Source organism: Prosopis cineraria, unplaced genomic scaffold (genome assembly GCF_029017545.1).
Source record: "Prosopis cineraria cultivar Desert tree isolate PC_DT_omini unplaced genomic scaffold, ASM2901754v1 PC8, whole genome shotgun sequence".
Classification (NCBI taxonomy): domain Eukaryota; kingdom Viridiplantae; phylum Streptophyta; class Magnoliopsida; order Fabales; family Fabaceae; genus Prosopis; species Prosopis cineraria.
Genome location: NW_026555339.1, coordinates 12,810,751 through 12,828,421, shown reverse-complemented (window position 1 = coordinate 12,828,421; position 17,671 = coordinate 12,810,751). Strand labels below are relative to the sequence as shown.

At 33.2% G+C, this 17,671-nt stretch overlaps 4 protein-coding genes across 5 annotated transcripts; 2 read left to right on the top strand and 2 right to left on the bottom strand.

Annotated features, from left to right (window-relative positions):
- Nucleotides 1-403: 403 nt before the first annotated feature.
- LOC129317611 (pentatricopeptide repeat-containing protein At3g23020) lies at nucleotides 404-3,652 on the top strand. The gene has a single exon (XM_054961942.1). The coding sequence runs from the start codon at nucleotides 604-606 to the stop codon at nucleotides 3,169-3,171; it is 2,568 nt and encodes an 855-aa protein (XP_054817917.1). The 5' UTR covers nucleotides 404-603; the 3' UTR covers nucleotides 3,172-3,652.
- On the bottom strand, nucleotides 3,203-4,729 carry LOC129317327 (uncharacterized). Its single transcript, XM_054961671.1, has 3 exons — nucleotides 4,433-4,729; nucleotides 4,060-4,331; nucleotides 3,203-3,493 (listed from the first exon to the last, which is right to left on the bottom strand). The coding sequence occupies exons 1-3, from the start codon at nucleotides 4,605-4,607 to the stop codon at nucleotides 3,203-3,205; spliced, it is 738 nt and encodes a 245-aa protein (XP_054817646.1). The 5' UTR covers nucleotides 4,608-4,729.
- Nucleotides 4,730-6,323: 1,594 nt separating this feature from the next.
- LOC129318741 (3-hydroxyacyl-[acyl-carrier-protein] dehydratase FERN, mitochondrial) lies at nucleotides 6,324-8,253 on the top strand. 2 transcript variants are annotated; one of them, XM_054963674.1, is made up of 4 exons: nucleotides 6,324-6,454; nucleotides 6,913-7,220; nucleotides 7,732-7,847; nucleotides 7,932-8,253. In XM_054963674.1, the coding sequence occupies exons 2-4, from the start codon at nucleotides 6,954-6,956 to the stop codon at nucleotides 8,044-8,046; spliced, it is 498 nt and encodes a 165-aa protein (XP_054819649.1). In that variant the 5' UTR covers nucleotides 6,324-6,454; nucleotides 6,913-6,953; the 3' UTR covers nucleotides 8,047-8,253. The 2 variants fall into 2 exon arrangements, with proteins under 2 accessions (XP_054819649.1, XP_054819650.1); XM_054963675.1 differs by having other exon boundaries at nucleotides 6,343-6,454; nucleotides 6,926-7,220.
- Nucleotides 8,254-9,524: 1,271 nt separating this feature from the next.
- Nucleotides 9,525-11,422, bottom strand: LOC129317326 (lamin-like protein). Its single transcript, XM_054961670.1, has 2 exons — nucleotides 11,248-11,422; nucleotides 9,525-9,847 (listed from the first exon to the last, which is right to left on the bottom strand). Exons 1-2 carry the CDS (start codon nucleotides 11,420-11,422, stop codon nucleotides 9,525-9,527), a joined length of 498 nt encoding a protein of 165 aa, XP_054817645.1.
- Nucleotides 11,423-17,671: the final 6,249 nt, after the last annotated feature.

The window sequence follows — 17,671 nt, the reverse complement described above, 5'->3', positions numbered from 1 at the left end:
TATTAAATTAGTGAAATAAAATATTTGACAAAATATTGCAACTTTAAAAAAATAGGGAATATTTTATTCAATGATCACTTTAAAAAATTATTTATAAATAAAGATCAATAAAAAATAAATTATTATTAAATGAGAATGTGATTTTTTTTCTCTGAATGAAACTAGTTAATTTTCATATATAAATAATTTTTTTAAGTGATTTTTAATTTTTTTTTAAAATATTGTATTTAAAACATAATTGTTGTTAATTTAATCTTTTGATACTTGATTGTGATTCTCTGTCTCCTAATAAATGGTAAAAAAAAAAAAACCTATATACTATGACTTACTCTAAGAAAGAATTTCAGTCCGTTAGCAAAAAAAAAGAATTTCTTATGAATAAAAATGAAAGTGACGAAGAGCTTGGTCAAACCCAAAGCCGAAGTCCCAAAGACCAGCAAGAGTACATGCACGGTACCGGGACGGAGGTAACTCGAAAGTCGAAATCGAACACTATCCTCAGAACTTGGAGTGACCCATTATCGGCAAGTTCCCATTTGCTGCTTTTCGAGTGAACCAACAATATCATCGTTAGCCTGCTTCTTCTTCTTCTTCTTTATAGAAATGCTCGCGAACCTCCAACTCTTAGACACCAACTGTTTCCACGTAGTGGGTTCGTCCAACACACTTCTGGGCGTAGGAATTTCGGTTTCTCCGGCAGAAAAGTCTCACTCAGGAAAGCAAAAGTCTGGAGAGCAAAAGCTTCCTCATGCCCCCAATGGGAGTGTCAAGTGGACTCGCAGAGTACAGCGGGGTGTTCCTGATAGAAGAGATGGCGTAAACCAAGAACATGGGCTTAAGAAACAGAATTTGGAGAAGAATTTGAATGGTGGGGCTCCGAGGAAGAGGAATAACGGTGAAATTTTGAGGGTTGGCAATGGAGGTGGTGTGCAGGAAAAAGTGCAGACCAAGTGTTCGACGAAATGGGTTGCCTATGGTGGATGCATTCCAGCGATTCTGACAGCTTTGGATATGTTTCAGGATTTAGATGAGGCTTTTAGACCATGGGAAGAGAGGCTTAGCAACAAGGAAAGGAGTATAATTTTGAAGGAACAATCAAGGTGGGAGAGGGCTCTGGAAATTTTTGAGTGGTTTAATAAAAAGGGCCATGAATTGAATGTGATTCATTACAATATTATGCTGCGGATCCTGGGTAAAGCACAGAAGTGGAGCCATTTGGAGAGTTTGTGGGACGAGATGAATACAAGAGGAATTGCAGCGACCAATTCCACTTATGGAACTTTGATTGATGTTTATAGCAAAGGTGGGCTAAAAGAAGATGCACTTGTCTGGCTTGAAAGGATGCTTAGTAAAGGGATGGAACCTGATGAGGTGACAATGGTAATAGTGATTCAATTGTATAAAAAAGCAGGGGATTTTCAGAAAGCTGAAGAATTTTTCAAAAAGTGGTCATCAGGTGAACTTCTGACGCAGGAGAGAAATAATACACTTGATACTTCAGAAGTGGACAAGAGAGTAGCACATAGTTATGTTTGCCTGAGCTCACACACATATAACACCTTGATTGACACATATGGGAAGGCAGGTCAACTCAAAGAAGCATCTGAAACGTTTACCAAGATGCTTAAACAAGGAATAGCCCCAACTACAGTGACATTCAACACAATGATTCACATTTGTGGAAACCATGGACAGCTAGAGGAAGTTGGTTCACTACTGCAAAAAATGGAAGAGCTTCGATGTCCACCTGACACAAGGACTTATAATATTCTCATATCTCTCCACACAAAGCATAATGATATAGCCATGGCAACAAAGTATTTTTCAAAAATGAAAGAAGCCTGCGTTGAGCCAGACCCTGTGAGTTACCGGACTCTCTTGTATGCATACTCAATTAGGCAAATGGTCCATGAAGCGGAAAAAGTAATATCCGAGATGGATGAGAAGGGTTATGAAATTGATGAATTCACCCAGTCTGCCTTGACTAGGATGTATATAAAGGCAGAAATGCTAGAGCAGTCATGGTTATGGTTCAGGAGGTTTCATCTATCTGGGAACATGACATCTGAGTGCTATTCTGCCAACATTGATGCATATGGGGAGCATGGCCATACTTTAGAAGCCGAGAAAGTTTTCATTTGCTGCCAAGAAATGAAGAAGCTTAGCATCCTTCATTTCAACGTGATGATTAAAGCTTATGGGATAGGAAAGTGCTATGATAAAGCATGCCAGTTGTTTGATAGCATTGAGAAACATGGTATAATTGCAGACAAATGTAGCTATAGTTCTCTTATACAAATTTTGGCCAGTGCTGACCAGCCGCATCCTGCCAAATTTTATCTAAGAAAGATGCAGGAGGCAGGATTAGTTGATGATTGCATCCCATATTGCGCTGTGATTTCCAGCTTCACAAAGTTAGGTCATCTGGAAAAGGCAGAAGAATTATACAAGGAAATGATTGGCCATGCTGTGCAGCCTGATGTAATTGTTTACGGGGTTCTGATCAATGCTTTTGCTGATGCTGGAAGTGCTAAAGAAGCTATCGTTTATGTTGATGAAATGAAAAGGGCGGGCTTGCCAGGGAATGTGGTTATATACAACTCTTTGATCAAGTTGTATACGAAAGTTGGCTACTTGAAAGAAGCAGAAGAGACATACAATTTGCTTCAATCATCTGAAGAAGGTCCGGCTATATATTCTTCTAATTGTATGCTCGATCTTTATACCAAGCGATCTATGGTTGAACAAGCAGAAGAAATATTTGAGAGTGTGAAGAAAAAGGGATCGGCAAATGAGTTTACATACGCAATGATGCTTTATATGTACAAGAAAATGGGAAGGCTGGATGAAGCCATTCAAATTGCAAAGGAGATGAGAAAACTGGGGCTCTTGACTGACTTGTTGAGTTATAATAATGTGCTAGGTCTATATGCAATGGATGGGAGAACCAGGGAGGCTGTAGAGACTTTCAAGGAGATGATGACAGCTGCCATTAAACCTGATGATTGTACGTTCAAATCTCTTGGTTTTGTTTTGATGAAGTGTGGAGTTTCAAAGCACGCTGTTGGCAAGTTAGAAGTAATGATGAAAAAAGATGCTCCTCGTGGTTTAATAGCATGGATGTCGGCGCTCTCTTGTGTTCTTGATGCGGAAGATTTTGATGATGAATAGATATTTCCTCTTTAAGTTAGGCTAGCAACTTTTAGTGGATCGTTAAAGAGAATGGGTCTTGATTCAGAATGTCAGTTGCACCTATCTGCCAACTCAAAATTTCCAAGTGGATAATGTAAGACTGACATGACAGTTTATTCATTGGCTCCATGTTGATACAGTTGAAGGAGAACCAAGATTGAAACTGCGACAAAAGACAGACAGCTTTTTCCTTTGATGATCCACACTGTAGCATAACTCTTGCAGTTTGACTATGGACTATCCTCTGATTCAGAGCCAACCTAAGTACTTCCATATTGAGGAAACCAGGAGATAGAATCGACTGTAAGTAAAGGTATTTTGTTGTAAGATAATGGGACATTCAAGGAGATGATAATAGGAATCCAGGAAATAGAATTGACTGTAAGTGCTTTTTGTTGTAAGAAGCTTGCTATATGCAAGAAGTTCACAAATTATTGCATTGTGGGCTGATCTGTTTCTATTTGTGGGTTTCAAGTATCAATTCAACGCAAACTGTGAAGTGCGCATAATCTATCTGGACATTCTTTAACAAGAAACTGATGCATCAAACATAAACCTTTCCCTTTAAATACCTTGAACCATATGTTCACCAAAGCTCCCTGCATAAATTGCACTTGTTTTCATATATAAGATTTCCTTTCTCCTTTTATCTTATAAAAATATCTGAACCTTCTCAAAGTGCATCCGAAAGATGCAGCTATGACACAAACTATCTAAAAGTAGGCTAATTAGACATGGGAAAAATGAAAAAAAAAAAAAAGACAAAAGAAAAGAAAAGCATCCGAAATCTTATCAACATTCTAAGTTTTTTCCCCCCTCAGATTAAGTGAAGGCCCAAGTTGTTGTGGCCAGTAGCAGATAAAATACAGCGTGGTTTGCTTTATGAAATGGGAAAGCCTTGCTGGTCATAAGAGACCCTGGCTTCTCTGGTATGAATTCCTCAACATTTATAGCAACTTTCATGCCCTCAAAGCAGAACCCTTTGCCACTGATAAAATAATATGGTTTTAACTCTAAAAGTTGAAACACATCTCTCCCTCCTCTTGTGATGTTCATGATGAAGTCTTTGTCAACACAGTTCTCATAGCTTGTTTTGTTCACCTCCAGAACAGTGTAGAGTTGCTTGTCAAAACCAAAATCTGAAGGCAACCCAAAAAGACTCAGGCTGGAAAGTATGAACTTTGAAGATATAGAGTAATCCTGATGGTTAGCGATTGAGAAAAATAAAGAGAGCTCTTACACAGCCAATCACCCTTGTAGAAGTGGTCATGACCAGCCCACTCTGTGAAGTTAACTTTTGGTTTCCAGGTGTACCTTCCTCCTCCAACCCTGTGCAGCACAGGATCTCTGCTGTCACTGCAGAAACACCCCATTGCCATGGCCATCATTAAGCATAGTATTGTTTTTATCTTCATCTCCGTTCTCAATGTCTGAGGCTGTCAAGTGTTGAGAAATGAGAATGATATCCTTCCTCTGGTTTGAGAAGAAACTATCACATGCATGCAATTCTCAGTTAGATTTGGCACCAAGTGAGCATTTTGGTGTATATTCAGAACAAAAGTCTTTTCATCCCAAGAATCATGTGGGTCACTTCATCCCAAAAGTATGCTAAAAATGACAGTCCTTCCCCCGAACTTTGTATTTTTACTCAGTGAGTGCTTTTTTTGGCTCCCTAATTCAATGGGGCATGTGTTGTGAACAAACGATATTCACAACAAATTTGCAGTGTTGTTCTCTCCATCCATACCTACCCCATCATGCATTTGTAATTGCTATTGTACAAGTGGTTCTTGTGTACTTGCCAAAACCAGAAAAAAGAACATGCATTCAGGTTTGAGCAATGGTTTGAAAAGCTATGATTCCAAAAGATAGTGTTTTAATAACAATGTTTATCACATTTGTAAGTAGACAAGTTTCTATGAAATTTTTAGAAATGAGTTATACTTATTTATAACTCGTGTACGGGAGGGTATTAAGATTTTATTATTTATATATATATAGTATTGATATGTTGATGACTATAAATCAACATTGATCTCTAATTATTTTACCTTTTCAGATAATGACATAAAAGTCATTTTTTATCATTAAAACCATTTCTTCAATATTTGTATTTATTAATTTTTTTTTAATTTCAGCACTCGATATCTTGAGAAATCTACTATATCTCAAAGATATTTTTTAACATTTTTAGTTAATAGACCGTACATTTGTGATTTAAATTCAAAATTTTAAGATAAGTTAATTCAATTTTTTCAACTAGTTGAACCAAGAATTCCTCAATAATCTTTTTTTTTTTTTTTATGTGCAAGACATTAATCTTTTTGTGGTTGGAACTGCTTGACTCATATTCTGAATTGGCTTGTGCAGTACAAAGTAACCAATCTCATACTTCTAGCGCTTAACTTCCTTTGAGATCTTTTTGCCTTTCATTTTTGAATCAGAATTATGATACTTTGTTTTGAGAAACATTATCGTTTGCATCATAAGACATTACAAAGATTCACATTAATACACAGGTTTAATGGTCTTTTCACAAAAGTAAATTAATGTTAAAGAGGTTCCCTTCAACTTGAAAAAAAATTGTCACATTTCACAATACTTGATTAATATTTGCACATTACAAACGAATTTTTCTATTATTTTTTCAATAAAAAAATCAGAGACTACAATTTTTTAATTTTGCTTTACAAATTTTGCTTTACAAGAAGTTTTGAGAATAATTAAATAAAAAAATTCGTTCAAAAACTTAATTTAATGGGCAAAAACACTTATTCAAACAACTTTAAATAAAAAAAACCAGTTTTTTTAAAATATCCCTAGATTATTGAGGGAGAATGACAAAAGAATTTTAAAAGGATCAATTAATTTAAATTAAATTTTAAGTATTAAATTTTAAGAATTTTTAACTTAATCTCTCAATTTTGAATTGTAATAAATTTATAATTTTTATTTTAAATTTTAACAAAAAAATTAAATTATTTTATTTTTTAATTATGTTAAAATTTAAAAAATAAATTATAAATTCATCACAATGCAATTATAAAATTGAGATTAAATTATAAATTTTTAAAATTTAACACTTAAAACTAAACTTAAATTAATTAATTTTTTTGGGACTTTGTGTCATTCTTCCCGTTATCAAACGGTCTTTCATTGGAAGCCTTCCTCATCCCATTTCCGAACTCAAAAACACGGGTGAACGCCTTACTTTTGTAGTTGACGGAAACACTCAGAAAGATTTGAAACTCTAATTTACCAGGTATGTTCACATTTTCCCATTTTGTAGTGACTCCATGTAGCATTCAGGTTAGTGTTTTTTCTCTTCCCTTTCTTTTCTTAATTGAGGGTTTCATTTAATCGGAATATTTATTGATCCGAGAGTCTTGTAGAACTTGATCCTGACTAAGATTTTGCTTGGGGTTTGCATATTCTATGGTAATGCTTACTGACTGCACACCAAGTGCTTGTTAAAATGCTTGAAAGAGAAATAACTCTGACTAAAATTGGTAGCTAACCTTTGTAACTAATTCCAGCTTTTTTACTTTACTTTAATTTGTGTGACATTTAGCCTACTCTGCTCAATAAAACAAACTTCCTCTAGGAACTACTTGGAACTAATTCTCCTAATTCCTTCCAAATGTGTTCTTATTCTCTATTGCCTCTGTATATCTTTCTTGTAAGGAATATTAAGCTGCAGTCTGCTTCATTACTGATTAGGTGACAACTTCAGGATTTGATTTTGTGGAATACTTACAAGAATGCTCGCAAGGAGGTTACTTTCTAGCAGACTCCAGCATCTTGGGTCCTTTTCATCTGAAACTCCTCGTGTACTGAAGCCTGGAGACGTCTTGAGGCAGACAAGGATTTTCACTGATGATGATGTCCTTCAATACTCCAAGGTGAGTCATGATTCTAATCCACTGCATTTTGATGCAGAAGCTGCACGGAATGTTGGATTTGAAGGTCGACTAGTACATGGGATGCTCGTTGCTTCTCTCTTTCCTCATATCATCTCATCATATTTTGTAAGTCCCTCACTGGCCCTCCGTCTAAATTTTGTAACGCCTACTGTGGATGTATGGGTTGTCAGTTATCTCAGTAAACTGAATGAGATTGATTAAACAGATTGATCAGGTTACTTGCTATTTAACAAAAAATGAGACTAGCAGAAGTCTGCCTATTTGAGGGCCTATAACTTTCATGATTTTGAGCATGATACACCGCATCAAAATATACATTTCAACAAAAACAAGTAGCCTTATCCCACTAGGTGGGATCAGACTGTCGAATTTCTTCAATCCAAAAATGTCAAGAGAATTCTCAAAACAGAACAAAGCAACAAAAGCCACATTCTTCATTTAAACTATACAGGAGCTTTTGGGACTTGTGTTCATCATTCATGTAACGAAGTTTTGGTCTCAATTTTACTCTTAAAAGACCCTCCACTCTGATTCTCTCATGCAAACTTTCCTGATGAAGCTTTTCTTTTTTGTTGTTCTTGCCCCTACACATTTCTGCTGCTATGGATAGTTGTAGCCTGGAGCTGTATATGTATCTCAAAGCTTGAATTTTAAGTTCCCTGTCTATATTGGAGATTCGATCACAAGCGAAGTGCAAGCAACTAATCTTAGAGTAAATAAAAATCGATATCTGTAAGTTTTATCTTGACACTTCTATTGGCATTTTTTCAATGACTCATGATTTTGCTTCTAACTGAGCCTTTGTCTGTTATTTAGGGCAAAGTTTAAGACCAGGTGCATCAAGAATGGTGATCTTCTTGTTCTTGAAGGTGAGGCTGTGGCTATGCTACAAACCCTTTCTATGGAAGATGGCCATTGCAAGGAGCAGTGAAAGCTATTGATGGGATCATAGCCTTTGGGCCTAGGATGCCAAGTTATCTTATTGAGTTAAATCAATATCACAAAATTGTTTTGGGTTCATATTTGCTTGGGTTCTATCAGGTGTTCACTAGTCTTCCTGTTTCCTATGGATGCCTTGTTTGAATAAACGATTCTGATTCGTTATTTATTATTATTATTATTATTATTATTATTATTATTATTATTGGCATTTTACTGATGGACTTGCAGTCATCAGAGGTTGAACTTTTGATTATATTAAACTCTTGTTGAATGCAAGAAAGAGAGGTCTTGTCTTGAGTTTGTGACTCTGATGAAGACTACTGTTCATTGTTAGTGTATGTGTACTGATAATGTTTGACAGAAGATTACTTTTTTGCACAGAACTTCAGGTGATAGGCTCAAAGAGGCATTTATCTGAGAAATTTTCTGGCTTATTCCAAATCTGATATTCATATACTTACGGAAATTTTTATTGGAATATCTAACTTGGAAGTTTTGACACACCCTAACTAGCGTACTGCTACGTCAACATCGGAATCATCACGAGTCATGACATGATAAAAGTTTGAAATGCATGTAACTGCTAATGCTGCATATTGCCTGATATGATTGTTACATATGACCCTGGGATGCAATTATTTGAATTTTGTTGTTTAAGATTTATGCAAGCATTCCTTCACAGATGACTTTTTTTTTTTTTAATTACAATTGAAACAAAATTGTTGATTTGTCCAACTAGCTCTGAACACAAATTTTTTTTCCCCTCTTTGTGTTAACACATCTAGTATCTGAAGCTTATCTTCGGCTAATCCAGATTCGAGCTGGGCCAGGTCCCAAAGAAAAGGCAGCTCTTCTAAATAAATTATCTCCATTCCCTTTGCTCCAGGGATCGAACGTAGGAGCTCGAAACAAGTATTCTTGAAACTTACAGTATTTTCTTTGTTGATACTTGATATAAAGTGGAATGTTACCTCTACAAAGAAAAAAAGAAAGGATGTTACTATCAATGACAATTAGTTCGGATGATTCATCATATGGTATCCTTAAGTAGTTTTATAGCAAGAAGACAACTACGAGGTCTATTGTTGAAAGAGATTTACATGTATATGTTTTGATTAAATTTAACATGAATTAATTAGTTGAGATTTAATATGACTTGTAGAAACTATGTGGTATTCACTAGGAAAAAAGAAAAAAGAAAAATTACTTGATAATAATCTAACAATAACTTTGATAGCATAATGTTTAAAAAAGAAATGTCACCTTCCAATAGAAACGAACCGAAGAATAGCATAAGAAAAAGAACCATGTGACTAACATCAAAAGTAGGAGAAGAAAGACATTCATGAGGAACAAACTAAATTCATAACATCAAATCTATCCCAAAATCAGACTAGGACTGATTTCAACATGGATGATCACTACAACACAAAGTGGGGTCGATTCTGGTTTGTGGGTCTGCCATTTCTAGTGACTGAAGATCCTCCAGACCAAGGCTGAGAGAACAAGCACCTGAATGCTGCCATTAAAATCTAAATCAGAAGCAGGACTTCTTTGTGGAAGTGGTGAAGGAGAAGGTTGTGCACCATTCACAACTTGTATAGCAACTTTCATTCCCTCCCAACAGTGTCCTCTTCCACTCAAGAAGTAATAGAATCTGGGCTCTGTGAGTTGGAACACATCTCTTCCACCTCTTGTTATGTTGTTAATGAAATCTGTCTCTATGCAGTTCTCATAGCTAGTCTTGTTCACCTCCAGCACATTGTATATGTTCTTGTCAAATCCAAAGTCTTCGAGGAAAAAAAAAAAACCATAAATATAGTTAGTATATATATATATTGGATTTGTTCTTCCTTTTATAGAGCATAAGAATCTGATAGAAGAACCTCAGAGAAGTAATAAACAGGTCCCTTTTGACAGTGTGTGATTTAAGAATCATTGAGCATTATAAAAGATAGTGTTATTACAACAAATGAGATGTTTAGAAAGAAGTAAATTAAAGAGACAGCTTTTTTATTCACAATGTGTTCCCTGTTGCAACAAAATGTTTAGAAAATTAGACTATAAATTCATGTACTGTATAAAGTTTAAGATGAGTTTCTCTGTTGATGACTTATAAATAATATGACTTATTATAAATAAATAATATGACTTGTTATAAGTTTTAGATTATATATAGATATAATTATGAAGTCCCCTTCATTTGCTATCTTATTTGGTGTAATAATCAACAAATGATTTAACCCAACAACGAATCAACACCAAATTACTTTCTTACAATACTTTCCTTTCACTTCATGCATGCTAATTTTTGTTCTCCAATTTCTTCCAAAATTTTCTCCTATATGGAGGATCTGATATGCTTGTCTGATCCAACACTCACAAATGAAATAACCCACAAATTTACTCTAAAGACATCTTCTTCTAATTTCATGCTTAATTTTGCCTTATTTATCGTTTTTTTTAAAATTAGAAATCAACTTTTTAACAAAGAAATTGAAGGAATACAACAAAATAACGTTAGTGGCCAATTGGAGACTAAGATACATGGGAGTTGGGAAAAGAAAAATAAGTAGTAAAGCTGTTTCAAAGCAGAAAAAAAAGATAACAACTCAAATAAATTTTTATTAATTACACTGTGTCTAGATTGAAGGTAAAAGTTATAGAGACATATATATATATATATATATATAATACTTTAGAATCATGCAATCATGACTTTTGAGGAAAGCAGAGTCATACAATAGGATATGATTCAGAATAAACTATATCATAAACAATAGAGGCTATAAAATCTTTTGTGAGAGAATATAAATCAAAATCAAAATATAAAAAGACTCAAAATTTAAATGATTTCAAAACTAAAACTTCAAGAAAAGATACAATATAACAAACCAAAACAAGAAATGAGCTTATATGAATAAAAAATTTGATGTGATATAACATGATTGATGCAAATAATACATTAAAACACAATTCAACTCTAAATTATCGATGTTTTATATGCATGTAATAAGATGACTTAGTGCATACTTATGAACTGGTTTCGGAAACGTGTCACGAATTTCTAAGAACTATTTCGTGAGAAGCAAAAAGATAAACATAAGTTTAGGTACTATATGTTATTAACAACAAAATTAAGAAAAGTCAAACAAAGAAACACGTGCTTGGGATTATAAGAAAGACTTACAAAGCCAATCGCCAACATAAAAATGTTCATGAGATGACCATTCTGAGAAATTAACACGGGGTGCCCAATTAAGCTTGCTTCCTCCAACATAGTGAATTTCAGCTTTGGCCTTTCTTATCATCATCGTCACCATCACCATTCCCCATACCATTTCTTTCATCCTCAAAATTTTCATTTCTTCTCTCTCAAAATCTCTCTCTCTCTCTCTCTCTCTCTCTCTAAAATGTAATAAAAATGTTTATAAGGAGACTGACTATCAAGAAAGGAGAAGAAGGGACTGACTATATATACTGGGGCAAAAAAAAAACAAGGAGGATTCGGCGCACAACTTTTGGGATTTAGGGTTTATAAATGTAATGTAATATGCTATATATGTCTTGGTTTGACTGTCTAGATTTGATTTAGATAAATTAATTTTTGGAGAATACAACGTTAGCTTCATGTACTTTTGATTGCATTGTGTTTGTTTCATTATTTTCATTCCCTTTAGGTTGATCTATTTACATTAATGTTAGTCTTTATAATTTTAAAAATATAGATATAGACCCTAAGTTAGTACCAAGGGATTTTTTTTTTTTGGATAAAAGTAGCACCAACGGATTTAATTTTGCTATGCTAACCTCTTTGTTGACGTAACAAAAGATTGTATTCGTATTCCATATCTTGTTTAATTCAAATATATAAGGAAGCTTCTTTTGCCCCATTACCTTTTATTTTTAACCATATCTAATCAATTTATTTCTTCTATGTGAGCATATTTCTATCATGTCAACAAAAAGGTTAGTAGAATCAAAGCAAAATTAATTTTGTTAGCGTCACCTCATAATCGTTATATGCATTTTAAAATCACAGAGATTAACATTGCAAGCGAAAATTAAAATAAATAAAATTATAGAGATTAAAAACAAAGCATAATTAAATTACAGGGACTTGTTGTTGTATTTTTCCTCAATTTTTATATTTTATAATCTAAATTACTATTTTATATTAATTAATAGTGGAATAATCTTTGTTTTGAATGTTGCTTCAGAAAAAATTGAATTGAATTGAATTAAAATTTAAGACAAAAATAGATTGTAAACCATTTAAATTAAATCTAAATGATTGATATGAGATGTACATAGGATATAAATGCTAATAGAGAGAAAGGCTGTCGCAAGTTGGGATTTTTGAAGCCACATATTTGGAATTGGGATGTATTCGCAATTTCGCATTATGGAATTGAATTTGAAATTTTTATTTCAGGAAATTAGAATATTTACAGAAAATTGAAATTAATTATCCTTGTTACCATTTGTTTAATTTGCAAGGCTGAATTCAAAGTTCAATTCTGAATCGGTCCTTTTCTGCCAATTGATGCGGAAGAAAAAGATGAACATCATGTAAAATAAAATGGTAAGAAAATTATAAATCATCCTTATTAGTTATTCGGCAGTAAAAATATGCCATGAAAAGGAAAGAAAAAAGTGATCTTCATTTTTTCCCCAACAAGAAAACAGTAATCAAATTAATGACTTACTATATTATTTTGAAGGATATGTACACATAACCAAACCAAGAATGATGAGGTAAAGTTTTTTTTTTTTTTGGTTTGTGGAAAGCATACATTTTAATCTCTGCACTTTACTTGTGTTTTGTTATAGATTTTTATATTTTTTTCAGTATTTTAGGTCCCTACACTTTTATTTTTCAATGTTTTACATTCATTCAAGGTTCCTACTCTTTGTTTATTTTGTTCATTTAGAAACTTAGAACACTAAAAAATAAAAGTGAAGGGCTTAAAATATAAAAAAAAAGTGCATGGACCTATAATAAAATACGAACAAAGTGTAAGGATAAAAAGATATGTTTTTCTTTTTTTTTTCAATAAAAATTAACTTTGATCGTTGAAGAGTTTTTCTTAATTTTTATTTTTAGTACTCTTGCTCAACCTAGAGATAGAACAAAAATTATTAATAATAATTGGAATTCTGCTCGTGCAATGCACGGGCATTAATATTACATATGCTTAAAATTAAAATATGTATATATGTGTGTGTATGAAAATTAAAATTGACCAATCCCTTCCTCATATGACACTTTTTTATAGGAAAAATTGGTGACAAGGACCTTGTTAGAAGGAAAATTGATCCCAAGGACTAAATGCAATTCAAGGGCCGAGACTAATATTTTATTTAGTAAATAATATGAGTGAATGACCAAAATATTTCTCTATTTAAATGAATGAAATTAAAAAAAAAACAAAGGCTCCATGTTCAACACATGCACCCTAAGCCAGAAGCTTTGCATCCAAGTCAGAAGCCTTACACGCAAGCCAGAAGCATTGCACCCCAAACTAAAAGCCTAGCACCCCTGACTAAAAGCCTTGCATACAAACCAGAAGCCTTGCACCTAAGATAATTAAAATTGCTAATTTTTATTATCATGGATGTGAGGCTTCTGGTTAGGCCGTACAAGGTTTTTGGTTTAGGTGCAAGACTTCTTCTGGCTTGGGTACAAGGTTTATGGCTTTAGGTGCATATGTTGCATAGGTAGCCTTTGTTTTTTTTTTTTTTTCAATTTTGTTGGTTTAAACAAAGAGGTATTTCGGTCATTTATTCATATTGTTTAATAAATAAACTATTAGCCTTGGTCCTTGAATTGTATTTGGTCCTTAGGATCAATTTTCCTTCCAATAAAATCCTTTTCACCAATTTTCTCTTTTTTTTATTTGACCACTTGGTATTTTGAAAAACTTGGTGATATTTCTATCACCTACCAAGATTAATTTGGATCCTATTAAGTGATGCCATATTCTTATCAAGGACAGTTCCATTGATACCTTGAGGATGTATTTAGCATTTTTCATATAATGCTACTATATATTTCAACATTCAAATAAAACAAGATCTTATGTTAAACTGATTTAATTCTATCAACCAATCAAACCTAGCCCCCTCAATTATGACAATTATTTACTATTAGGGAAGAGGGATTGAGAATGCAAAGTTTCCCCCCTCCCCCCAAATAAAAAGACTATGGGCACATTCGTGTAGCAAACAAGAAGGTTACATAATATCAAAAATCATGAGATTCATGCATCAAATTAGAGGATAGTTAAAAAAAGTGGTGTCAATGTTAGTTAATTTACTTGATAAGTAAGTCAATAAGTATACCAATTTCTTTGAAAACACGATACAAAGTGACAATCTAATTTCTTTTATGGAGATCCCTAATCTTGAAATGTGGATATTATACTTGATTGCTTTTCATCCATAAATCTCATTACAATAGAATTAAGAAGCTAGATGTATAATAGTTAGGATCATTTGGTTTGTTGATTTTGCAGTCGTGTGTGGAGATTTTTTAGAAGTTCTAAGTAACATAGGGCAATATTAGATTTTTAATAATATATATTATTTTGTATAGTTATTATTAGGGTGGTTATAACTATTTTACTTTTTATTATTATTTTATTTTTTGGTAGATCTTTATTTTATTTTTTGATAGATCTTGATAAATTTTTTTCCTTTGTATAACTATATTTCATATTGAAATTAATAAGATAAGTTACTATTTTCACAAATTATATTATGGTACTAGAGCCAATGAAATTTCTTTTTCATTATTTTCCCTATCTACTTTATTTAGTGCTTCTGGAACCTGATAGCACCTGAACCCATCGTTCTGCCTTCCTGCTTCTGTACTTGCTGAAGGAACTACTCAGTCTTCATCTTCTTTTGCCTCTTTGTCGTTCACTCAAGATCAATACAATAAGCTCCTTGCTCTTGTACAAACCCCTGCACCTGCTACTTCATTAAATCCTTCAGCACAAGTTAATCTTGTGACTACCTCTCCTTACACTCCTTCTCTTAATATGTCTTTAACACCAGGTATATCTCATTTACTTTCCTTTAAATGCCTTTCATCTGCCTAGATCATTGATAATAACGTGACTGATCATATATGTTTTTCTATTGATCGTTTCTCCAAGTTAGTTTCTATTTCTCTTATTTCTGTTCAATTACTTGATGATTCTGTTGTTCAAGATCATCATTTTGGAACCATTTATCTTTCCTTTGATTTTATCTGACTAATGTTTTGTTTATTCCTCAAATTAACTATCATTTGATTTTTATTTCTAAACTCATTTTTCACCTTCACTATTTCTTAATCCTTAATGTTACCCATTGTTTCATTCAAGCCTTGGATTGTTGGAAGACGATTGGTATAGCTGAGGTTCAAAATGGTTTCTATGTTCTTCAAGATCATATAAGTAGGTTCTCACCTTCTTCAATTTCTCCTGTTACTTTACATTCTAAACCTATACCTTCTTTTGATTTGTGGCATCTTAGGTTAGGATATGCCTTTTCTACTGCCATTAGTATTTTAGGTCAGAAACCATCTTCAATCACTTGTAAACCTACCTTAAATAAAATTTGCAATGTTCGTCATTTTACCAAACAAAGAAAATTACAATTCCCTGTTAGTGTTTCTCACACTACTCATACTCTTGAACTTTTAAATGTTGATATTTAGGATCCATTTAATCCCGCTTCTTGTAACATTTGAAAACTTCAAATCTGGAATAAATTGATTAATTAAGAGATAAATTAGTTTAAAAAATAATTAATTAATTTAATTATGTTTTTAGGTTGCTAATTAAATTTTTGGGTCATATTTGGCTCTAAATTGAGTTAGAATGAAAGTTGGATCAAATCGAGTGGCATTCGGGGGAGCAAAATGACATTTGGATCGAATCGGGTGGCATTCAGGGGAGTAAAAATGACATTTTTCTCCTCGCATCATGAGCCGTGGTTTGTGTGGCGTGCGCTGCGATGCACGGCACAGCACAGACAACTTAAAATACAAAAATCATCAGAAAAAGGTGGTTTATGGGGGGAAAGACCTAGGACACAAAGGGAAAGACTTTAGGCACTGTTAGGGCTTTATTTTGGAAGGATTTTAAAGCTAAATTGGGCTTTCAAACTCTTAAGTAAGTTTTTCACGCTTCTCCTCTACCTCATCATCTCATTTTTCATGGAATTTGAAAGTGGGAGAATTTACTCTAAATGGATTAAGCTATAAGTTTATGTTTTAAAGATTTTTATTAACTTTAAAGGTTTGATTTAAATTTCTTAACCTTAGATAAGTAGTAATATGAAGTTAAATTATTGTTTGGTGTAAGTTAGATCAAGCCCTAGCTTGATTATGGGGTTTTGAAGTGTGATAAGTTAAAAAATTAAGTGTTATGTTGTGATAGAGTGAGAGCGAGGCTTTAAGGGAATGTGTGGACAAATTATAATCTTAGCAAGCCTCTTTATTAAGAATATGAGTGAGAATGGGAGAATTGGGATGTTATTAATAGCTAATAGTGCTTGTGTTAATTAAAAATTAACATATAGTACTTGTTAATGTAGATTGTGGTGTGGAAAAACTTGCCTTGACACAAGAAGAGATTTAGTACCACGGATAACCCTTTTAGTAACAAAAAGGTTGAGGTAACTAAATAATTTTTATTATTTATTACCTTGTATAAGTTATTCTCAAATTGTTCTTGTATGATTTGTTATATATATGTATGTATGTATGTATGTATGTATGTATGTATAAATTTTGTAAAAGTTAACTATTTTAAAAAAATGAGTGGAGTATTGATTTGTGAAATTTCATGTTTTTCGAGTAAGTGGTAAGAATTATTATATTTGCTTAAAAAGTGGTTTATGTATCGTCATGTGAAGATATGTAGTAAAATATGGTATATTAGAGGGTGGGAGGTTACCCTAATGGAGTTAGTAGAGATTAAGTCTATATGGCATTGCTGGCACCTCAAGACGTCAGGTGTAGCTTATGTTTCTCCTTAGTGCTTGAAAAAGGGTGCGGTATTGGAGACTTACTCTTCTTAGTACCCAGAAAGGTGTAGAATTCGAGACTATGCTCCTTACTATTTGTAGGATGTAGTGTTAAAGTAACGACACCTCAATTACTTGTAATAGGGGGAACCTGTGGTCCTGAAATTGTTTAAGACACCTTGGCTGAGTAGTCCTACCATAGATAGTGAGCTTATGGACCATACATGTGATTTAGTTTCGTAAAATAGCCTACCGGTTCAGTTAAGAGTATTGGAGGATCAAATGATTAGTGATCATGCATTTAAATTATGGTGATTGTATATGGTGTGTTTGTTATGCATGTTTTAAAGCTTATTTATAACTTGGCATGTTAATTGATATTGTAGATTATCTTAGTTATTAAAATTTTTATCTCACCCCATGGTTATTATTTTACAGGTTCTACCATTGAGTTTGAGCAGGGGAAGGAATTGAGCAAGGATTAGCAGATTTGCTACATTACAGATAGTAATGCTTAATTTTGTTCGAGTGGTGTACATAAACTTAGTGATATGATATTACATGTTGTCAATTAGGAATACATGTCATTTTGA